The 25,120-nt window shown below is 46.0% G+C and overlaps 1 protein-coding gene across 3 annotated transcripts in view; it reads right to left on the reverse strand.

Moving 5' to 3' along the window:
• Window positions 1–19,264, reverse strand: part of RPH3A (rabphilin 3A) — a 60,572-nt gene extending 41,308 nt beyond the window's left edge. The window contains exons 1-3 of one of the 3 annotated variants that reach the window (XM_068562990.1): window positions 19,179–19,264; window positions 15,124–15,135; window positions 6,621–6,767 (exon numbers count right to left, since the gene is read on the reverse strand). In XM_068562990.1, the coding sequence (XP_068419091.1) occupies window positions 6,621–6,767; window positions 15,124–15,135; window positions 19,179–19,249 (230 nt within the window). In that variant the 5' untranslated portion in view covers window positions 19,250–19,264. The remainder of the gene's footprint in view (window positions 1–6,620; window positions 6,768–15,123; window positions 15,136–19,178) is intronic. The other 2 variants (XM_068562991.1, XM_068562992.1) reach the window with 2 other exon arrangements.
• Between the last annotated feature and the right edge of the window lie 5,856 nt (window positions 19,265–25,120).

Raw genomic sequence — 25,120 nt, forward strand, 5'->3', positions numbered from 1 at the left:
CTGTAAAATGGGAATGATAATAATGCGGCTTAATGCATAGGGCTGTTGTGAGGGTTACATAGATGAATCTACATAAAGCTTTGAGTACAGTGCCAACACATGGTGCTTTGTAAGGGTGGGGTATTATTATTTCTCTAGAAGTTGAGTGTGGTTGCAGGGAAATTCTCATTTGTTTCTTCTTCCTTTCTTGAGCCACTCAACAAAAAGGCTAGAGCAGTGGTTCTCAACAGGGGGTGATTTTGCCCCTCAGGGGGCATGTGGCGATGTCTGGAGACATTTTGGGTTGTCACAGCTTGGTAACAGACCCGGTTACTACAGGCACCTAGTTGGTGGGAGCCAGAGATGCTGCTAAAAAATCCTATGGTGCACAGGACAGCACCCACCACAAAGAATTATCTGTCTCCAAATGTAAACAGTGCCAAGGTTCAGGAACCTTGGGCTAGAGGGACTTGGAGACCACATGGTCCATTTTATAGATAAGGTCCAGGAAACCCTGAGGTTAAAAACATTCAATGAGAGGCTTAGTTAGTTGGGTTTAGAATTCATCCAATATGTATTCATTTGCTTTCTCTTTTATGCCAGGCACTGGGCTGCTTAAGGAATTAAGAAGACTTCATTTTCATTTTGTGCAAACAGATTCCATAAATTATTAAGGCTGGATGGACATTAGAAGGCATCGACCCAAACCCTGAGAAAACTGAGGTACTACTCAGTGGTTCTCAACATGGGGGGCGGGTTCAGAGTCCCCCCAAACCTGATGAAATCTATGAATATTTCTTCTTAAAAATGCACACAGGGACTTCCCTGGTGGCACAGTGGTTAAGAATCCACCTGCCAATGCAGGGGACATGTGTTCAAGCCCTGGTCTGGGAAGATCCCACATGCCACGAAGCAACTAAGCCCGTGCACCACAACTACTGAGCCTGTGCTCTAGAGCCCGCGAGCCACAACTACTGAGCCCGCGTGCCACAACTACTGAAGCCCGCACACCTAAAGCCCAAGCTCCGCAACAAGAGAAGCCACCGCAATGAGAAGCCCGCGCACCGCAACGAAGAGTAGTCCCCACTCGCCACTAGAGAAAAGCCCGCGTGCAGCAACGAAGACCCAACGCAGCCAAAAGTAAAATTAAAAAAAAATAAATTTATTAAAAAAAAAAAGCACACAGACACATGGATAACTATGTCTATAATATCAGGATGCCCCAGAACCCCTGAGTTCTACCCACAGAATGTCTAGGACCCCAAGTCAAAAAAAAAAAAAGTGGCGGGGCGGTAGGGGAATCTTCCTTTAGAAAGAGGAGACTATGACCTGGTTTACCGTCAGCTTGTCAAACCATAGGAAAGATGCCTACCTAATTAGATGTAGCAAATTCCAAGCATTATTACTCACTTCTCCCCCTGTCCACATTTTGGAAAAATTCTGTGCCAAAACTATAGGGGATGGTGGAACTGGGATGGGGAGGTGATAGCAACCCAACAGATTCTGTCAACGACAGGTCTCTCTGTGTCTCTTTCACTTCCTCCTCTATCACAGTGTCTGGACACCAAGGTTAATGACAAATCCTAATTACTTCTTCGGGCCCATCTGTTGAGGGATGATGACCTCGAATGGAAGCCACCAAGCTGCCTATCCCTTTGCAGGCAGAATATATGAGTAAATGTCTCTGAGAGGCTCTGGATAGAAAGAAACATGATAAAGACATGGAGGAACCTACCACTGGGAAACAAAACAAAAACAAAACCCGCACACACAAATTTCCCCAGACAAATGTTTAATTCCATATTTAATATGTTTTAAAAGTCCTGTGGACACCCCCTGGGTGTCTGTTCAATTTACAAAGGCCCTTTGCACTCTCTAGAGTAGCACTCAGCAGCCTTGTTTGTATAGCCTGGCACCTCTGGCCACGGCTGATTGGATGAGGAGCGGCACTCAGGGTGACCTGGACCAATCAGAGTTCCTTCCCCGGGAATTTGGAATTAGGACTAAGAAGAAATATAACAACTAGGAAGGTATAGTATGAGATTATATTTTCTAAGATGTGGGATGAGAAGCAGACCTTTCATGAGACCAGGCTGTGTTCCTGCCCTTGGATCCCTTGAGATACCTCTGAATCCTTATATTAAATTCCCCTTTTGCCTATTGGGGTAGACTCTCCAAAGATGACCACCATTAACATCTTCCTTCCCTGGATGCATAAGTCATTCTTCCAGGAGGAGATGGGATCTATTTCTCCTCTCCAATAGATTGCAGTGGAGCGATGCCCTACCAGTTCCAGACCTAGCTGTTAAGAATCCTGGAGACTTCCATCCTTGCTCTCTTGGGAGTCAGCTGCCATCTAAAGGACTCGGGCCAGACTACTGAGTAAGGAAAGATTCCGTGGAGAGAGAGGGGCCATGCAGAGTGCACTGAGGCACAGACAAAGGTTTGGAGCTTTCCTGGCCCTTCCAGTCCAACCCAGCCACCCACTGAATGCAGTTGAGTTGAGTGAACCCAGGCTATGCCACATGGAGCAAAAATCAACCTAGCAGAGCCCTGCCTAAATTCTTAACCCACAGAATTATGAAAAAGAGTATACTATTGATGCTTGTAGTAAGTTTTGGGTGGTTTGTTATGCAGTGATAGATAACTGAAACAACCTAGCTGGAACTAATTCCTTTTCTTGCAAGCCAAGTGTCCTAACTAGTATAGAAAGTCTACAGCAGTCAGGTCATGCAAAATAAATTCTGAGATCCCACTTAGCCTTGAATAAGGGAGGTGGGGCAAAATGAGGCTCTTTAATGAGTTTCCCTTCTGACCCTCATCTCTCCTTCTGGGGGTGCTGAAGAGAGCAGAGCTTGGTTGTGGGCTGAGTTACCACTCAGTGAAGGTTTAGACACCGCCTTGGGCAAAAGCAGAGGCTCCAAGGTGAGAACCAACTCTGGTCCACTGCATCATCTGGTGCTCCCTGGGGCAGCAAACTCTAGCAAAACTGCCCCAGGGAGGCAGCACCTCCTGGGACACCTTAGGGTGATTCTCCCAGGGAACTCTCCATGGCCTTAGGACCATGGAGACCAGTTCTGGCAGCTTTGGAGGTACAAACAGGTTAATAAGATCACTGGGAAGGAATCACTGGGCCAGCACAGAAGGGATTCTAGCTTCTAGCTCCCCAAATGTCCCCTCCAAACCTGAGCTTTAAAAATTTCCATGTCCTGAAAAGTCTAAGAATTTGAGGCCATGCCTTCAGGAAAGACATCTAATAGTTTAGAACATAGTTCTGAGAGTCAGCCAGACAGGGACATATATCTTAGCTCTGTGTGACCTTGGACAAGTGACCTAAGCCTCAGTTTCCTCACCTGCAAAATAGCACCTACTTGATAGGGTTGAGAGGAGCAGTTAATGAGTTAAATCCATATCAAGTTTTTAGGTTTGATGTTTGGCACATAGTAAGTGCTCAATCAATAAATGGTACCCATTTATAATGATTGTTTATTATGTAAACGATGACTTCACTTGTCTCCCAGATGACTGTTCGGTAATAGAAAAGAAAACTCAGCATCACAGAGCTGGTGTCTAGACCCAGAAGGGGACATAACTACATCTGCAGTTTTAACAGTTAGAAGAGCCAGAAGGAGCTCATTTGCTCTGAGAGGTGCAGCCAACAACAGGGTACAGGGTCCTCCACCAGACACCCCCAAATACCGTAGAGTCGGATCAGGAAGGATCCTGAGACTCAGACTGACCCGCCTCATTGGACAAGTGGGGAACTGAAGCCCCCAAGGCTCATTAACTGAGCCTCAGGTTCTGGAGGGGGAGCCCTGATGGCGCCCCGTTTTCGGCCTCGATCCGTGTCTGATGTGTCTCTCTCCTTTCATCTGACTTCACTCTGATCCTCTCCCAAGTAAGTGTGAGTAGAACAGGAATGAGGGCAGGTTCAAGGTCATAAGACAAATAGCATGGGCTTGCCTCTGGCGATGCTACCAGCGAGGGCTGGCAGCTGGAAGGGAGTGGCGGGGCGGTGGGGGCGGGGCGGACGGCCTCAGCCAGAGTCCTCTAGGACTATCCTCCCCGTTCCGGCAGAAAACATACTCTCTCAGCAAAGGGACACTCTGTCACCATGGGCTTGGCCCCAGCTTCCCTGGAAGGCTCTGAAATCTCCTTCAGGGGAAGCCAGGGGCTTGCCAAACAGGAGTCTCGGGCATGATTCTAGAACGGAGACCTTGGCCAGTGTAAAAAAACAAGTTTCCTCAGCAAATTTGTCATTAATGATTGTCCCCATTAACTAAGCATGCGCTCTGTGCCAGGCACCACGATAATCCTTTGCATGTGAATTAAACACTCCCCGAGACATGTGTGCTAATGTTATCCCCATTTTGCAGCTGAGGAAACTGAGGGGGAGGTAAAGTGCCTTATCTACGGTCACACAGGGAATAAGTGGCAGAGCTGGAATTTGAAGCCAGGTCTCTCTGACTCTGGGGTCCCAGGGATTAACCACTGTGCTCTCCCACCATGTCACCAGGTCAGGCAATGTGGCAGGACATGGGGGACAAGGCAGGGAACCCATCAGCCCTGTTCTAGAATGTTCAAGCCAGAATCTGCTCAGTCCACAGAGATCCCCTTAACTTTACACCCAAAGGCAGCCTAGTGGCCACGCTTGCACAATGTAGCCAGCACCTCTGGCCACAGTTAACAGGGATAGAATCTGATATAAACATAAGGCAGCAGCCAATCATAGTGTCTTCCCTGGGAATATGGACCCTGGACTACAAAATTCTAAGCTCTCCAGCCTCTTGGTCACAGGAGATGCAGAAAGAAATTGGGGGGCAGCACTGTCTACCATGTTCACTCACTCACTCACCAAATATTTTACTGAACACCTACTATGTACTAGGACTGGGGATTCTGTGGCAAACAAAACAGGCAAAAATCTCTACACTCAGGAATCATAATCTAACGGGGAGAGAGATATAATCAATGTATAAAATTCAAAGTTAGCTAGTGGAAAGTGCTCCACAGGAAAAAGCCTGGAAGTTCTTGCTTCCAAGCAAGAATTTAACATCTATATTCTTCCTTCCTGCAAGGCTGAGGCTCCTTGTTGGTTGAAGTGAACACACACACACACACACTCCCACACTCACATACACACATGCTCACAGACCTCCCACCTGGACAACTCCTCACTCCTGACGTATCTTTTAAAAAGCAAAATAAAAACTCAACCCTATAAGCAGACCCCTCAAGACCCATCCCTTTAGCAACCTACTGAGGAACCTGACGGAGGGCCGAGCACAAAGCTGACTCCGCCTGTGCCAGGCTATTTGTCATTTGTCAATGGCACCTCTGATCTCCCCAGCCCACTCTGAATAAAATGATCTGCAGAGGCTCAAATCAAAGGCACCCACTTCCTGTGTGTTCACAGCATCATTTTCCATCCAAGAATCTTGTTAACCCCCCACTGAGTGGCTGGGTAGGGAGATGAAAGGGCACCCCAGTGCCCAAACCAGTTGTAAGCAGTTGGCAAAGGCTGCCCCTTGGAAGAAAGGTCTGGGGAGGGGGTGGCATCTCAGCAGCTCCTCCCATTTCCCATTTGAGGTTCAGTCTTAGAGGACCCCTTAGCGGCCTCCCTGCATCCTGGCAGTGGAAGTTTCCACCCACACCAAGAGCCCCCCTCCTCCATACATACGCTCACTCTCCTCTTCTCCCAGACACTCCTCCCCTCTCACTTCCCCACTCCACCCTTCCCAAGCCCAGGCACAGAGCCCTCCCTCTCTCTCTAACACTGTCCTGGCTCACTGATGCTCTGACACACACACCTTCTTACATCCCATACATGTTTTTTGTTACCTTTGCCCTCCAAACCCCACTTTTTCCCTTCCTCCTACCATTCATTAAACATGAAGTATGACCAGGCCTGGTCCAGGAACCATACAAGCATCATTTCACTTACTCCTTACAACAATCCTGTGGGACTATTCCTTTTATTTCTCCCATTCTACAAGTGAGCAAACTGAGGCTCAGAGGGTGAAGCAACATGGCCCAGGATCCACAGCCGGCAAGCGGGGGAGCTGGGATGGAAGCCGAGTTCTTATAAGAGTCCAGACCCAACCTCTGCTACCTCGCTCTCGTGCTGGCCTCCCTTCAGGATGGATTTCTCCAATTCTCTCATATAAGTCGTTTCAGATATGCTCTTTCACATACTGTCTCTTTGACATACACTTCCTCCCCCTTACCTCCCCCTCAGCTATCGTTCTGGCATCTGCATGGCCAATGTCTCTAGAACATATTCCTATGCAGCTGGAATGGGTATGACACCTGTGCTCACACACACGTCTCCAGCCTTCAGAGACAATCTCTCATCCCCCTCTCAGAAGATCCCTCCTTCTCCATCTTTAATGCATCCCCAGCCCAGAAGCCCCCTCCCCAGCCAGCCCCCAGCCCACTCTCTCCCCTGTTCTCTTTTCTGTCTTCCAGCTCTCCCACCTCATACGCCAAGGATTCCAGTTCTGCCTGAGTGGGTGGCTTGGTACATCACAGATCACAAACCCCGAAGGCAGCCCTGCCCCACCACAGCACACCCGCCCTGAGCAGCAGAGCCTCCTGGCCCTCACTGGCTCTCAGAACGGATGGGAAGCATCAGGCCTCACCCGATTCGCTCCTGCTCCATCTCTTCCATCTTCTCAGCACGAGCAATCACCCTGTTGATGATTTCCTTCTCCTCATCTGTCAGCTCTTCCTGCTTCCTTTGTCTGTCTGGCTGACCACTGGGGTGAACGGACCATCCTGTCTGGAGCCTGAAAGGTAATATAGGAAGGTGTGAGGCTGCAGACAAAGTCAGCAGTTGCAGAGTGGTGGTTAGGCTCTAGCTCCCGGAGTCTGGTAAACTTCCGTTCAAATCCTTGCCGGGAGACCCTGGGCAAAAGAATCCAATCTCTCAGAGCCTCAGTTTGCTCATCTGTACAACAGGACACACATACCGCCCTCATAAGGTTCTGATGAGCTTATTAAGTGCTTAGCACATGGCAGACACTCTGGAAGTAGCATGTGCAGGAAGTTCATGGAAACCTGGAGGATAATGGTGTTCTCAGGAAAAGAATCTAAACGGTAGACTTCTACAGCAGGAGTGGAAACAGTTCTGGGAGGCTGGTCTGAAGCCCTGGATCCCAGGTTGACGCCAGCCCCTGTCTGGCACAAATACATTTGGTGTAGGCCACAGAGTCCTTAAAAAAAAGTTTAAACTAGTGGTCAACTAGTTTTATAAAAATCTCTTGATTTCACATAAACATCTAGCTCTCCTCCTGCCTCCAAAGCTCCTATAGCATTTTGAGTTCCATCCTGTGCTCTCCTTGATCTTTTTTTTAAAATACAAAAAGCAAATACTGATGTAGCACCTACTGGATGCCCACATTATCTCATTTAATCCTCACAACATTTCTACAAGGCAGGACTGTTACTGTCTATTTTCTGGTGAGGAGACATTAGACCACTTGTCCAAGGTCACATGGCTGGGAAGTGGCAGAGGTGGAATTCGGACCTGGGCAGCCTGCACACTTAACCTCCACAGTACGGAGAGAACTGAACGCTGCAGAGGATCAGAGGCTGCTGGGTAGAGAGCTGACGCTGTGGTCTATGGCAAAGTATCATCCTCTCCACTAGTAACATGGTCCACACCCCAGGGCACTGAGGTGTATCGCCCAAGTGGAATGCAGGCTTCAACACCACTAGAAATTCTTGTCCCTGTTGGGGGAAAAATCAGTAACTGTGAATCCCCTGGAGCCAGCACCCCATTAGCTGCCAGCCTCTATTACTTCCACTGCTCTAATCACGTCAGCAGGCATGAAATTGCCTTTTGACACTCAAAGTTGGAAATTAAAGGCCCCATCTTCCTCCCTGCTCCCGCCTCTTCTTCCATCCTCCCACCTTAGCTGGTTTGTTCAGAAGAGCACAGAAGGAAGAGTCTGAAAGCAATGGAAGCAGATGTCTTGGGGGCAAGTCTTGTTGCGAGAAAGGGAAGGAGGGGGTAGCCTGGGGAAATTCTGGTGGAAACACATCTTGCCTTGGATCAGGGGCCTCTGGGGATGAACAAACGCTAAACATACTCAAATCCCCTTCCCTGAACCCTCCAATGGCTTCTCATTGATTTAGAATAAAACCCAGGACTACATAGAGGTGGTGGTTGCACAATGTGGTGAATGTGCTAAATGCCACTGCAGTGTGCACTTTAAAACGGTTAATTGCATGTTAAGTGAATTTTACCTTAATAAAAGTAAGACTCAGTTTCTTGCCCATCTGCAAAGTCCTACCCGATCTGTGCTTTACCTGACTCTCCATCCTTTTCGCCCCTTCTCACTACACTCCAGCTGTACTGGCCTCCCTGCTCAATCTTGAACACTGAAACCTTGTTTTTGTTTCAGGGCTTTTGCACTTGCTGTCCCGGCTTCCAGGAACACTCATCTCCCCAGATCTCCCCCTTCTCATCATTCAGGTCTCAGCTCAAATGTCAGCCTTTCAGAGAGGTCTCCCCTGAGCTCTCATTGCCCAGGTTCACTTGTATCCATCACTAACTGAAATTATCTTTTAAAAGAAGTTTGTTGTTTACCTGTTTGTTGCCTCTCTCCCCCCACCTGAACGTAGGATTCCAGGAGGACAGGGACCTTGTCTGGGTCTGGGTCACTATTATGTCAATGGCATTTAGAATAGTGTCTGAGAGTAAGCACAGAAAGAGTTTTCGAATAAGACACAATACCTTATGGCCAAAAGGGATGATAAATGTCTGATTATAAGTGTGACCCACAGCAAGACTGAAGCAACAGAAGTCACTTAGTCTAGGGGACCAAGGAGAGTGCCTTGAGGGAGTGATATCTACTCTGAGACCCTGAAGAGGATTTACTGTGATGCTGGTGGAGCTTAAATTTGGGACCTTTTGCTAGCACAGGCACCTTCCAAGGCCCTGGGAAGAGCCCTCGTAATGATCATCTGTCCTGAAAACTTTGTAAAAGAGAGATATTTTTGTCTTCTTTATTTTGAAGAGGGCTCTCCTAAATTACATAAGCTCCAGGCTGCAGAAAGGTATGGCTGGCTCCTACTGAGACCTCAGAGATAAACTAGAGTTGGTGAGAGGAAGGCAGAGGAAGAAACTGAGCCTGACAGAGGAATGGTCTTTGCAGAGGCCTGGAGTTGAGAGAGTGGGCAGTGTGCCTGAGGAGGTGAAGGAAGATCAATATGGTAGCCAGCCTACAAGATGCTCGCCAAGGATCTCTGCCTCCTGGTATTCACACCCTCCCTGTGTCATCCCCTCCCACACTGAATCCCAGCTGGTCCTGTGTGACCAGCTAAATACAATGGAAGTGACCGTGGGTGACTTCCAAGGCTAGGTCACAAAAGACATTGCAACTTCTGCCTTGGTGCCTTGGGTCATGCAGTCTAGGGGAAGTCAGATGCCATGTCATGAGGATACTCAAACATCCCTGTGGAGAGGAATTGAGGCCCCCTGCCAACAGCCAGCACCAAACGTGCCAGCTGTGTGATCCTCTAGCCCTTGTCGAGCCCTTATGTGGCTGCAGCCCCAGCTGACATAAGACTACAACTGTGCCAGACCCACCCAGCCAAGCCACTCTCAAATATCTACCAACAAAAACTGCAAGAGGTAATAAGTAGTTTCTGTTGCTTAAGCCACTACGTTTGATATGATTTGTTCTGCAGCATTAGATAACTGGAAAAATCAGCCCAGCTGGAGGATAGAGACAGGGTGGCACAAAGCCCCAGCGATAGTGTCTGTGTTCATTTTCGATTGCTACATAACAAGTTATTACAAACTTAGGGGCTTTACACAACACACATTTATTATCTCACAGTTTCCATGTCAGAAGTCCAGGCACGGCTTAGCTGGGTCCTCTGCTCAGCATCTCACAAGGCTGCAATCAGTTGTCGGCTGGGTTGGGTTCTCATCTTGAGCCTTTCTGGGGAAGAATCAGCTTCCAGGCAAATTTGAGTTATTGGCAGAATTCATTTCCTGGCAGCCATGTGACCTAGGACCCCAGCTTTTTGTTGGCTATTAGCAGGAAGTCACCTCCATGTCTTGGAGGCAGCCTGCAATTCCTAACCAAGCAGACTTCTCCAACTTCATCCTGTGGGCCACTTCCTTCATCAAGTATACAAGGTGACTCTCAAGCTCCGGTCAAATGAGAAAGGGTCTTATATAACATGATGTAATCACAAGGGTGATGTTCCATCCCATTTGTCGTATTCTATAGGTTAGAAACACATCCCAGGTCCTGCACGCACTCAAGGCGAGGAGCTTACACAAAGGCATGAACACCAGGAGGGGAGGGCCATTGAGGATCACCTGAAAGCCCATCTGGCACAGCCTCCCTACAGGGGTCTTTCCAGCCTTGCTTGAATGCTCCCCGTGATGAAGACCTCACTCTCTCATTAGGAGTCTATGCCGTTCTGTTGGAAAGATCTTCCTTACAGTGTGCTAATATCCCTCAGCCTGATGTTTCTTCCCATTAATTGTAAAGGATACATTGGACTCCTGCATAATGAAGACCACCATCCTTCCCAAAGAGCCTTAGTTATAACCTCATCCAGCCACCTCCCCAGGTCCCTCTGGTTTTCTGTGGAAATGGATGCCTCAGCTGCCCCTATTCTTCCTTCCTTCATCCCTTCTTTTCTTCCTTCATTCTCTTCTGATCGCCCCTTCCATTTATTTCCTGCCTTTACGAAGTAGTTCAGTGACCAAGACAGAGCACAGGTGAGATGCTGGGCCTCATACCCAGTGGAGACCCTTTCAAGGGCACATTCCCACAGCTCACAATCTGGTCATGGGTACGGTCAGCCATGGGTCAGACCTGAAGCCAATGCCTCTCACCCCACCACACAACTCGCTGGGATCAGAATGCACAGGAAATGCACGACTGCAGAAAGATAAGCAGGAATGGGGGTCCACAAGAGGTCTGCCGAGGACAACTGTCTCCATTTGCAGATGAGCAGAAGGCCTGCTAGAGGCTGCCGGCACCTCTGCAGACCCCCATCCTCTGCTCAGAAACACGCGGTTGACAAACAGTTCATCTAGTGTTTGAAAATGTCACTGATTGCTCTCAGTGGGGACTCGCAAGCCTCCTGTGGATTTTCATGTTTTAATCCCAAAAGTAAACAGAGGGAAATGAGATGGTTTTTCAAACCAAAGCCTTTGCTCTCAAGGGAGAAAATGGGCTTGTCTGGGCCTCCTCTGGGCTGGAGAACACTGTGAGCATGGGGGCCTTGAGAATTCTCCTGTGACAGGACGGTGGCACCCTTGCCAAGGGCCTCTGGGCACAGGATTCCAGCTCCACGTCCTTAAGACCAGAGTCCAGTGTTGGGATCTCATTAAAAACCAAAGGTGGAGATCAAAGTGTTGCTTCCTTGGACAAGTGACTCAGAGCATTGTATCCAGTCCAGTAAATACCCAGAGGGCCTACTGTGTACCAACTTGAGCCCTCCTTGACCTGGCGGGGTTTAAGACTGGAATTCTGGACCTGTGGCTTATTAGCAGTGTGTACTAGGGCCCTGAGCCACTCTGAATGTCAGTTTCCAGATCTGTTAAGTGGGAATGATTTCATGTCTGTTTCCTGCTGGAAACAGCCTTCCTTCAGAGGCTACTCCTGACCCTCAGTAGCTGCATGAGGAGAGACCCCTGGCTTACTGGCTGAGACAGGGCGAAGAGGGCTGGCCCATCTCTGCTCTCATTCACATACCTAGGACAATGCTTCCTGGAGAATCATCAAAGGGCACCTGCCTCCTATTTCCCCAAATTGTCTAAGCCATGGTTTTCAAACTATTGTCTGTAGTTCCCTGGAGGGATCTCAAAGGGCTGCAGGTGAGTGGGTCGTAGAGGGACAGAGTGGGCAGGGAACCAGGCCCTCCATCCTCATTTCGGCCCAGATGGCAATGCTGGGTTCCCAACACTAGCAAAGCAAGGATGCCAGTTTAAAAACAAAGAGAGTGAGAGAAAAAAATTTTTAAAGAATTTAATATTTGATATTTAATAAAATCATGAGATATAGTTTATTACATTGGTGACCTCAATACTTCACCATTCTAAGCATCCATGCCCTTTGCCATGTGACTTTGAAATTGATCTCACCGAAAGGTCCGGGTCTTTCTCCCTACCCCTTGAATCCTGCTTGGACTTATGGCTTACTTTGGCCAATAAAACACAGGGGAGAGATGTTGTGCCATCCGGGGCTAAGCCTGCAAAAGCCTTGTGTGTTTCTACTTACTCTCTTACTCTCTGTCATCACCATGACAAAAAGCTCAGGACCGCCTGTTGGAGGATGAGAGGCATGTGGATCAGAGCTGAGTCATTCCAGCCACAACCATCCTAGATCAGACAACCCTTTGATACATGAGCAAGCCCAGCCAAGATCAGCAGAGCCACCAGCTGAGCCCAGGTCCCTGAGAATAAGTCATCGTTTTTCTATCCCACTGAGTTTTAAGGTGGTTTGTTACACAGCAAAAGATAACTGATACGCTATCTACTGTGGCAACAAAAAAGTGAAGCTTGTTAAACTCCCTACATTTACTTTACAGTTTGGTATTATTTTAACTTACAGTTGCACCGTGGTATGTTTAATGCTTTCAGCCATGACAGGTCTTTATCCATCGCCACTCTTTATCTGTCTTATATATTTAGCTTCTGAATAAAATAGTATTCAAAGAAAGAACTTTGCTGCTAACAGAAGTCTAAAGATCACTGCAGTTGACCTGCTCATCTTCCAGATGCTTGACACTCAGAAGAGGGAAGAGAATTGCCAAGAAATTCTCTTGTGTGGGGAGAATATGGTCAGAGGCTCGAGACACCAGCATTCTGGACGTGCTTCATCTGTGACCTGAATGTACTTGGTTAGGGGCATCTAGAGATGGTCAGAAGGAACTCTCCCAACAAACCAGCACCAGTGGCCTCTAACACAAAAGGAAATTAGTCCTGACTGCAGGTGGAAGCCCCTCACAGATGTTTACCCCTAAAATACTGCAAAGGGCAGATTCCCAGCTCCTTCCTGCCTCCCACCTTGATTCTTCATTTCATGCACACAATAGTCACGTAATAAATACCCACCAGATGTCTCTATTAATATATTATAACTCCCAAAAGGAGTGGGATGATGGAAATGCTGTCAGGGCACGAAGGCTCTGAAGCATTAAACAGCAGTGGTGTGCAGAAAATGAATCCTTTTTCTTTCCTATCTTCTTACCCCCTCCCTTCCCCCAGGATGCCGACAGAAGCAGGTGTCAGCAGGAAGTCTCTTTACAGCTCAGTGAATGAGATTTTAATGAATCCTGAAGGGGAGGGTGTGGAAGGAGGGGCATCCACACCACAAAACATTTTACATAAGCCCTGCTGGTAAAAAGGCCCTTTTGGATGAAATTTACCCCTAACAGACTAAAGAGGGTGCCATCCCGACTCCCTTCAGAAAGCTAAGGGGATCTCGGGCTCCTGGTAACCTTTTAAGCGAGACTGAGTGCCATTCAGCTTTTCTAAAATCCCATGCTCTCTCTCCTATTTGGACTTTGCACATGCTGTTCCCTTACCTGGAACTCCTCTGTCTCTTCTCTATCTTGTACCTCCTCTACATGGTCTCAGCTTACACATTACTTCTTCCAGGAAGCTCTCCCATCATGACCCCAAAGTCTGGTTAGGTGCCCATCATTGTGCTCCCTTGGCCCCTGTGATTCTGCTATTATAGCTCCTTGCACTATAAAGTGTATTTGTTGGTGACTGACTATTTATTTGTTTGTAAACCCTTCTAGACATCCACTCAGACTTTGGCTAACCTTGTATTCTTGGTGCTTAGCACAGAGCATGATATGTGTTTGTTAATGAAGGAAGGGAGGGAGGGAGGGAGGGAGAAAGGGAAGAGGAGAGGATAGGAAAGAGAGGATGAAGGAGGGAGGGAAGGAGGATGGACATACACCCTACCTTTCAGCTTTCAGCATTCAGGAAGCCTGAAGCACTTGGGACCCTCTGAAGTCATGAACTTCTCTCTTGTGATGTTCATATCTATAATCGCACAACATCTCAGCATCTCTCCCTAGCATGTCTGAATGGTATGCTCACAATATTCATAAAAAGACCAGAATTTTACCAGCCAACACAGAGACTGTAGAACACACACCGTACATATATGCATGCACACACAATGTATACATACAAGGTATATATATATATATATAAAATACACACAAGGGTAAAGCAAGGTTGTGATCCACACCTTCCTCTGATTTTGGTGCTTTACGGTTTACAAAGCTTTCCCATGCATCTCATATGACCGTACCACCTCCCAGTGAAGGTGGAAGGGCAGGGTTAACATACCCACGTTATGGCCAGGGCTCAAGGAGGTGAAGGGCAGTGCCCCAAGGCCACACTGACATTGAGTCCCAGAGCAGGACTCAGACCTGGGTGTTCTGAGGCTAGACTCAGCGCTCTGGCTGTGGCTCTGTGAAAACTTCCCCATCAAGGGGAAGGTAAAAATGACCTCCCATAGTTTCCCAATGTGTACACACAACCAAAGCCCCATCTGCTTTGCAGCCTGACTGTTCATTTGTTGGACCCAGCATCCAATCTGTCATGCATATTTAGGAAATGAATCCAATTTAAAACAAAAGTTATGAGCAAAGATAGGACCTCTGAGTCAAAGGCATTTCACTGGGAAATCAGGCTGACCTTCCATGAGGTGACAGAGACCATGTGTACAGCACGTAACTTCCCACAAGCTCTGTTCTGCTCACCAGCATCTGATTAATGATAGTAGTCATGTGAGTTAATATTTTCTTTATCTACAAACAGTGTTCCCAGGCAAACTGGTGCAGAAACAGAGGCACACGGTGGTTAATAAGCTTGCTGAACCCCACGAATTGCTAACAAAAATTAAACTGAGGGCTCCCCTAAGGAATATTTTCCAACCTTTTATCAAGATTTTTTTTTTTTGAAATTTCCTATTTTTCTTTCTCAAGAGGGGTATGCGTTTTTCTTTAACAACTGGAATTTGTTTTTAGATATGTAAAACATGCTAGTTCCTTTTTGAACCATCTCTCTTTAGGGACAAGCCACGTTAATCAGAAAAGAGATAAAATTCAGTCTGTAGAAAAATAAAAGTATTACAAAATACTCACTGTTCTTTATCACTGAAGGAAGGCAAAGAAAGGAGAGAAAGAACAAAATGAATAAAGTTAGGGGGAAAAAATCTCTCAACAATGTCAACACTGTCTGGATGCCACAGCCGCACAGTTCTGTTTAAATCACAGTGACCTACTTCCATTTCTTATCAGTCATTATTATCTTATTCCAGCACATCTAAAACAAGGCTGCAGCAATGTAGGGTTGTATGAGCCACAGCCTTGATTAAAATGACCAATCAGTTCAGCTTATTAATTAACCAATCTGATCATTTATGTATTTGAATAATGTTTTTTGGCACTAAAAAGGAATCACTTAATGATAACAGGGCCACCATCATTCTTGGTTTCTGTTGTTTCAAACACTGGGGGATAAGGAGCACACTGAGGTAGGCAACGAGCCCTGAACCGTGACTGGATCATCCAAAAGCAGAACTCGCAGTGCCCCAGTTTGGGGAAGCAAGTCCTTCCGTTCTAAAAAGGAGACCAGCCTCTCCACTTACTAGACATGCTACCACAGGCAGGTCACATCTCCTCTTTGTGCCTCAGTTTCCACCTCTGATCTCTGGCACTCTCAGGCTTGCAGACGTGAAAACTATAGAGAAGCATCAACTATCGGAGACCAGCATTTCTCCACACGTATCAACAACATAGACAGCTGAAGCCCTGTCCTACCGATGCAAGAAACTGATACACTCACTTCTTTCAAACACAACCACAACTGTGTTCCAAACACCATCGTCAGATTCAAGGAGACTGAGAGAAATCACAAAGGCAGTAAAGTGTATCTGGCTAGCCAGCAGTTAATTAAGACTAGATTTCTTAATTCATTGGAGAAAGACATTTGAAGCGTCTGCATTAGCACATCATCACTGCTGCAGACTAGATAGCATGTGTGATGACTATAATTCACCCATTAGCATTTATTGGAAAATAATTTTAACATCTGAAGAAAATGCAGTAGCAATCAAGCCAGCTGGATGCATTCAGAATGCCAAGATGTTTCACAGGAGCCCAGAAGCACTTGAATGAAACTGCATCCAGACTGTTTGAATAATTCTAATTTAACTGTAAGGCAAATTGTTTGGCTTCATATCGACTAAAGTAAACTCTGATGGGTTTTAATTAACTGACATTTCTTAAATAAAATAAATATTTTACCCCATTCACCTTCAGGCAACTGTTTATCTTACAGAGACAATTTTTGGCTGATGGAATATTGTCTGCCAAGTAAGGCTGGCTTCAAGAGGACATCATGGGAAGGGCTTGGAAACTAGAAGTTTCCTTTCAAAAAGGAAACCAACAGAGATCAATAATGTCTTCAAAACTATAAAACTTGTAGAACTAGAGGAGGTTTTAGGTAGAAGTAGTAAATAGGGACTTTTGCTTCAAGAATATGAGTGCACTAAATATTCCAAAAGACCCTAGGATTGCTAGAAAATAAGGGAATTCTCCAACAACCCTCCCTACTTCGAAACAAATAAACAAAACAGACTTCATCACAATAAAAAAACTTTTCCTCTTCAAGACTCTGTTACGAAAAAGAAAATGCAAGTCATAGACCAGGAAAAATACGTGCAAAATGTGTCTCCAGCAGAGGACTTTTATCTACAACACATGACAAAAAGCTTAGAAAACTTAATAACAAGAAGATAAAGGACCCAATTTTTAAATGGACAAAGTATTTGAACAGACACTTTAACAAAGAGGTTATACGAATGGCAAAATTACAAAAGAAGACATTCAACATCATTAGTCATTAGGGAAGTGCAAATTAAAATCACAAAACTAATACCACTATGCACACATTAGAATGGTTAAAATGGAAAAGACTAATCATATCAAGTGTTGGTGAGGAGGAAGAGAGATGGAACTCTTGTACACTTCTGGTGGAAATTTAAAGTGGTACAACCAATTTGGAAAACAGTTTGGCAGTTTTTTAAAAAGTTAAACATACACCTACTATCCATACCACTGAGACATTCTACTCCTAGGTATTTACTCAAGAGAAATGAAAGTATATGTTTATACAAATTTTATTTGTACTAGCCCAAAACTGGAAACAACCCAAATGTTCATCAATAGGTGAATGGATAAACAAATTGTGGTATATCCACACAATGAAATACTATTTAGCAATAAAAAGGAATAAACTATTGATATGAAAAACAATATGGATGGATCATGAGATAATTATGCCAAGTGACAGAAGACATCTCTCAAAAAAGGAGTACATACTGAATGACCCCATTTATAGAAATTCCAAAAAATGCAAACTAATTTATAGTTACAGAAAGAAGATTAGTAATTACTTAGGGATGGGTGGGGAGAGGGAGGGGCAGAAAGGAGAGACTGCAAAGGGGAATGAGTGTGCGCATATGCGTAAAAATGATCAAACTGTACTGTTGGAGGTAAATCAATTATACCTTTATGAGGCAATTTTTTAAAAAAGAAAAAGAAAACCCAGCAAACTGAATCCAGAACAGGGAGCTGTGAGCAGTAAGCCAATGTAAATACCAGCATTATGTTCCAGAGGCTGACTCTGAGCTCCTAACAAGGTGAGGAAGCTGAATCTGAGACCCCCACTTTGAGCCAGGACCCTCTAAGGGAGCTCAGGTCACATCCTGGGTGAGCAGCACACCTGATTCCTGGCAGAAGCAAGTGCAAATCTCTCTGAAGAAAATATTCCCATGGTAGATCCCCAGGATTCTCAGAGATTGAGCTCACAATAAAAAATTACCAAGCGTTTAAAAAACAAGACCTTTGAGAGAAAATCTGCAGGGATGATAAACAATAGACTTAGATTGTAAAGGTCTTCAGGCAGTGGTGTGCTGGTAAATGTTTAACAGTTGAACCTCTGGAGAAAAAGCCCCACTGTGGCTGATTTCGAGTACCTATATGATGTCACTCAATGCAGAACTGGGAGGAAACATGCAGTAGTGTACTATTATATAGTATTTCACCATACAGGTATCATAGGCACAAATAACATAGAGAATAACAAAACATAGTAAAATAATTAAGAAGTGATAGGGGCAGAACAGGAATAAAGATGCAGACATAGAGAATGGACTTGAGGACACGGGTAGGGGGAAGGGTAAGCTGGGACGAAATGAGAGAGTGGCATGGACACATATACACTACCAAATGTAAAATAGATAGCTAGTGGGAAGCAGCACAGGGAGATCAGCTCGGTGCTTCGTGACCACCCAGAGGGGTGGGATAGGGAGGATGGGAGGGAGACGCAAGAGGGAGGAGATATGGGGATATATGTCTATGTATAGCTGATTCACTTTGTTATAAAGCAGAAACTAACACACCAGTGTAAAGCAATTATACTCCAATAAAGATGTTGAAAAAAATTAAGAAGTGATTAACGTTAAGTATTCACCACCTTTGTGTTTAATGTAATTTAATTGTAAAACTATACAACTTAATTTTTAATTCTGGCCATGTTTAACAACTGACTTGCAAAATTCCTGAAAATTTAACATCAGCTCTAAGGAACCACCATGGTACAGATCCAGCACACCACTGATTCAGGTATAATAGTTACTGGAAAGAGTATGTGAAGTTATTTTATGTGAAATTTCCCAATTTTTAAATGATCAGGCCAAAAAGAAAAAAGAAAAAACACATTTCTGCAAGTCAGAGTCAGCTGGTGGCCTGCCAGTTTGCAATCTCTGATCTAGTCCAACTTCCTTATTTAATTGATGACGAAACCAAGGCCCAAAGAAGGGAAAGAGATTCACCCAGAGTAGCTCAGATCTAGAACCAGAACCAAGTCTGATTCTAACCACCAGGTCAGTGCTGTTTCCATTCCACCAAGCCACCTCTCATTTAGGGCATGGAGCTCAGAATTTAATCTTGTTACTCCAACCTTGCAAAGAAGTAAAATCAGTGAAGTTTCCACAACAAACTCCCACTAGGTTCTTTTTCCTCCACCCCAGGGAGGGAAATTTCTTTCCTTGCTATTCCTCTCCTCCTTCAAGTGTAGATCAGGACCTCATTGCCCCAAAGCAAACAACTCCCAGGAACACCCAGCGACTTACTTTGATTGCTGGGGTCGGTCACTGGGACACATCCAACGGCTAGAGCTGTTGCTGAACACGGTGTCAGTCATGGTAGAAGCCCAGTGCTCCTGGAAAACAACAGCCCAGAAAGGACATCATGCAAACAGTCATTCAATCACCCTTTATTTCTCAGGGCCCTGGTCTATGCCAAGCACTCTGGGGGATACAGAGAAGAAACGGAACTTCATCCAGCTTCTCCGCTTTCCAGATGGGGACTTTCAGGCCCCAAGAGGGAAACTGTCACAGCTCCCCCGTGGCAGAAATAGATCAGAGGGAAGAACTTCCTCCCTTTAATCCGTGTTCCTCCCATTCATTGTTGACGCAAGACCACATATCCAGGAGGGAGGGTGAGAGCTCTTAACTCCAATCCAGGGTCTTTCTACTAGAGGAAGTCATCTGACTCATGTACTAGTCAACTTGGACTTGGTCAGGTCAAAAAGAAAACAAACCCACGTCTTGAGAGTTTTGAGGTCCCAAATGCCAGAGTCATCCCTGGCTTGCTTTCTTTTTAATACTCTACACCCAAGCCATCAGAAAGTCATGTTGGCTTCACCATCATAATAGATCCAGAATCTTCTCAATGTTCTGTGCCTAAATTGCTACTATGCTGATCCAAACCACCACTATCCCGGCCTGGCTTACTATAGGAGCCTCTTCACTGGTCTCTCTGCTTCTGCCCTTGGCCCACTTCAGTCCATGCTCTACACAGTGACCAGGGAGATCATCACAAACATAAATCACAGCTTGTGAAAACAGCACCATCACGGTTAGAATCTCCCTGCTAAAATGTAAGCCTCTTGCAGAACTTTTTCTGTTTTGTTCTCTGCTTAATGTCCAATATCCAGCATAGTGCCTGGCACATAGAAGGCACTTAATAAATATTTGTTGAATGCGTGAATGAGTCTCCATCAACACTAAGTTTAGCTGAACTCAGCCAAGCTTATGTCCTTTCTGAACTTCCCCCTCCTTGCCCTTCCCTCAGGTCTAAGCAAAGAATAAGGGGAAAGAGGGACTTCCCTGGTGGTCCCATGGTAAAGAATCCGCCTTGCAATGCAGGGGACGCGGGTTCGATCCCTGGTCAGGGAACTAAGATCCCACATGCCGTGGGGCAACTAAGCCTGTGTGCCACAACTACTGAGCTCATGCGCCTCAACTAGAGAACCTGCGTACCGCAAACTACAGAGCCCATGCGCTCTGGAACCTGCGCGCCACAACTACAGAGCCCACGCGCCCTGGAGCCTGAGCACCACAACCAGAGAAGAGAAAACTCACGGCCACAGCTAGACAGAAGCCCGTGCACCACAATGAAGAGCCCGCGTGGTGCAACAAAAGATCCCGCATGCCGCAACTAAGACCCAACACAGCCAAAAAAAAAAAAAAATAATAATAATAAGATAAATAAATAAATAATAAATAAATCTCTAAAAAGAATAAGGGGAAAGAGACCATGGAGATCACATTTAATTTATTTTTTAAAAAAGCCTTAGAAGGTAGGTCACTGTGTCCAGTGGGTTCTGATTTCCCTGAAGGTCTTGGTACAATACAGTCTTTTTTCCTAGGAAGCTGAATAGATGCGCAGTTGGGAGGTGAACAGGGAGAGAACTCTCTTTCCTATTCTACAGCCAGTGCAATTATTAAATCTTCGTGTGGGTGAAGCCGGGGATCGGGGGGGGGGGGGGCGGCTGATGGTTGGACACAGGGAAGGAAAGGCCCCTTAGAGAAAAGCCATTTCATCTGCTCCCGGGTGGTTAACATAATCTTCCCAGATTAATATGACCATTTCATTGTTTCCACTTTGAAAACAGAAAGAAAGGAGAGATGCCTCCTGTTGTAAAGGAAATCTGCTGAAAAGAACCTTAACATCTCATTATTGCCTGTGCAAAGAGCTGAATGAGGCTGTCCTGGGCCCCCTGGGGGCGTCCTCAGCTGCCCTTGGTCTGGACAGCCGAACGTTCATTTGATTACCTCGCCTCCTGCTTTGAGGCAGAGAGGCAGCACTGACCTTGGAGGATCCCAGGAGGTCGGGGTGGGGGAGAGCTGGGACAAGGAATACACTGTCCCCTCCCAGGAACTCTGATCTCCAAATTCTGTTGCCCTCAAGGCAGAACGTGGCTTGCCCACCCTCTCTTGCATTCAGCCAGGCATACCGGGAGCTCATTTCCTATTAAAATTCTGCCTGCAAAGTCCAAACTCACTGGCTGGCCGCCCCATGGAAACCACCCAGCTCTGTCCCTCCAGGCCAGAAGCCACCCTGGACAGCACTGGTTATTTCAGCTTTGCCACCCAGGCTTCTCAGAGTGTAATATCCCAGGATGGGCTCCTTGCCCCGGTCAAGTAGCCTGGGCCTGGAGAGGGAAGCCTGAGTAATCAAGGCTATTTGAACAACTGGAGTAACAGCCCAGAGAGGGAAGGTCATGTGTCCACATCTCAGCTGGGGGTGGAGATGCCCGTGGAGGTGAGTGGGTACAGCAGAAATTGTTGATGCCCCTTACAGGTGGGGCTCCCACCCCACCCCCAGCCTCTAGGAGTGTTAGCAACTAGGGGCTTATGGTAGCCCCACTTTACAGAGCATTGCCCTCAGCCAAAGAGAGCATCTGCCTTGCCCAGAGTTATCTAGGAGGCTACCCCCACCCCAGGGAGCAGCCCAGAGCCATGACTAACTGACAAGGAGACCCTCTTACACTGTTGGTAGGAATATAAATTGGTGCAGCCACTATGGAAAACAGTATGGAGGTTCCTCAAAAAACTAAAAATAGAGTTACCATATGATCTAGCAATTCTACTCCTGGGCATATATCCGGACAAAACTCTAATTTGAAAAGATACATACACCCAAGTGTTCACAGCAGCACTACTTACAATAGCCAAGACATGGAAACAGCCTAAATGTCCATTGACAGATGAATGGATAAAGAAGATGTGGTATATATATACAATGGAATATCACTCGGCCATAAGAAAGAATGAAACAATGCCATTTGCAGCATCATGGATGGACCTAGAGATTGTCATACTAAGCGAATAAGTCAGAAAGAGAAAGAGAAATACCATATGATATCACTTATATGGGGAATCTAAAATATGACATAAATGAACATATCTAAGGAACAAAAATGGACTCACAGAGAACAGATTTGTGGTTGCCAAGGGGGAGAGGGGTGGGAGAGGGAAGTATTGAGAGTTTGGGATTAGCAGATGCAAACTATTATATATAGAATTGGATAAACAACAAGGTCCTACTGTACAGCACATGGAACTATATTCAATATCCTGTGATAAGCCATAATGGAAAAGAATATGAAAAAAATATATATATGTATAACTGAGTCACTTTACAGCAGAAATTAACACAACATTGCAAATCAACTATACTTCAATACAATTTTTTTAAAAAACCTGTCTCAGGTTCTGCTTCCAGAGAACTTGACTTCTATGTGGAAGTAGAAGGGAGAATCTTAGGAAAGCGGGGCTCTGGTCCCGGAGCTCATTATGTCACCTCAGGCAAGCTGCTTAACCATTTCCAATCTGACAGAGCTGGATCCTAACATATCCCCTGCCTGCCTGCAAATAATACTCCATGAAGTCCAGCCAAGATCTCAAGTTTACGGGTGAGTTAACAGAAACGGAGGAAGTCCAATGGCGAGCCCCTGACATTTTCAGATCATCCCATCTTTCTGATTGCCCACTACAGAGACAGCATCACCATGACGGACAGGAAGCCAGGGAGGACCAGCAGAGGGAAACCACCCATTGATCTCAGGAGCAGAGGTAGAGGTGTGTGTGTCAGATAAATGTGTGTTCCAGCCCTAGGACCGCAGCAGAATCTTGGGGTCATTGAGATGATGAGTTTAGGCACCTCCACACTCCCTGATGCACAGTAAGCACTTGTAGAATGGTAATTCCCTTTTCCTACTTCTCCTAGATCATAGTTTATCTGACAGTAAGGACTAACATTTCTTGGGCATCTACTATGTGCCAAATTCCATAGCTTCATTAAATAATGAAGCTTTTATCCTTACAGTCCTTAAGCCTTTATCCTTATAGTCTTACTCCTAGGTAAGTGGTGTTATCCTCATTTTACAGGCGAGAAAGCTGAGACCCAGAGTGGTTAAGCCACCTGCTCAAAATCACACAGCTACCAAGTAGCAGAGCCAGTCCTTGAACTCTGTCTCCAAAGCCCAGGTGCTTATGCACTACTGTGTTCACACCTGTAGGACACTCCTCCCTGGACTTCAGATTGTTGGGTTCTGACGAGTGTTTGATGGCCATTGGCCCCTGGCTGCATTCCCACCTCAGCCTCAGCAACGAACAGAGACCTGCCCACCCAGACCCCTGCCTGGAGACTCTGAGAGATCACATGCTTCGGCTCCACCAGGGTAGAAGCACTGGCTTAAATCTAGTGCTGCAGCTGCAAGTTCAGAAAGCATAAAATAATTGCCTCCCCTGGAAGCCAGAGGCTCAGGTCTTTCCTGGGCAAAGGGTCCCCCACAGCCCGGCTGTGAGCCCCAAGGAACTGTCTGCTTTTAGGAATGAAAGCAACAACAGCAACAATCGCTAGTTCAAATATCAAGGGCTTGGTACCTGCTAAGTGCCTTTCAGGTTTTATCTCATTTAATCCTCACAATAGCCTTAGAAGGTAGATGTTCTTCTTATTCCATTTCACAAATAAGTAACTGAGTCACAGAGAGTTTAAGTGGGCTTCCCAATGACCTGCTTTAGTCAATGAAGCAATCTAAATGCCGAATAACAAGCACTGGCTAGCTGGATGTTGGTGCATCTGTACGGTGGAGGACTGCACAGCTGTAAAGGATAATGAGAGGGCTTCCCTGGTGGCGCAGTGGTTGAGAATCCGCCTGCCAATGCAGGGGACACGGGTTCGAGCCCTGGTCTGGGAAGATCCCACATGCCGCGGAGCAACTGGGCCTGTGAGCCACAACTACTGAGCCTGCGCGCCTGGAGCTTGTACTCCACAACAAGAGAGGCCGTGACAGTGAGAGGCCCGCGCACCGCGATGAAGAGTGGCCCCCGCTTGCCGCAACTAGAGAAAGCCCTCGCACAGAAACGAAGACCCAACACAGCCAAAAATAAAATAAAATAAATAAATAAATTAAAAAAAAAAAGAATAATGAGATTCTTTATGACGGATATGGATTGATCACCAAGATTAATTGTCTAGTGGAAAAGCCAAGATGTAGAAAAATATTCCAGAACAACACCATCTGTGTGCACAAGGGCAAGTAGGATATGTGCATGTGATTTTGGGTTGTATCTGCATAAAGTATCTCTGCAAAGAACACACGAGAAATGGACAACGTTGTTTGCCTCTATGCAGGGAAACTGGGAGGCTGGGACTGAGATGGGAAGAATTTTCACATGATACCCCGTTGTATTTGCAACCATGTGGATATGTTGGCTATTCAAAAATAAATGACTTATTTAAAAGATAAATAATACAGTGCTTCAATGGCTGTCCATCGCATGTAAGATTTAAGACTCTCTCCGTGACCTCAAACAGCTGTCATGACCCTCTGCCCGCTACTCCTGTATATCTCGGACCATGTTCCAGACACACTGTCTTTTCCAGCTGCCAGGCTTTTGCCTCTGCTGTTTCTCTGCCTTGATAGCATCTTCCTCTCACTCTCTCATGGCTGGTTTCTGCTCATGCTCTGCTGATCTCTGCTCAAACGTCACCTCCTCCAAGAAGCCTTCCCTGACTACACTCTCTAAGTCACCTCCTCTTACCCCTTACTTACTCTCACTGCATCCTGTTTGTTCCCTTTATAGTAGTTATTGTGATGTGCAATTATTATTATTTTTTACTTATTCGTCGTTTGTCTCCCCACCTATTCTGTAAGGTCCATGAGAGCAGGGCCCGGGTCTGTATTTGTTCAACAGTTGTAACTCCAGTGCATGCAGGGCTA

This window comes from Eschrichtius robustus, chromosome 14, assembly GCF_028021215.1.
Source record: "Eschrichtius robustus isolate mEscRob2 chromosome 14, mEscRob2.pri, whole genome shotgun sequence".
In the NCBI taxonomy this organism is placed as follows: Eukaryota; Metazoa; Chordata; class Mammalia; order Artiodactyla; family Eschrichtiidae; genus Eschrichtius; species Eschrichtius robustus.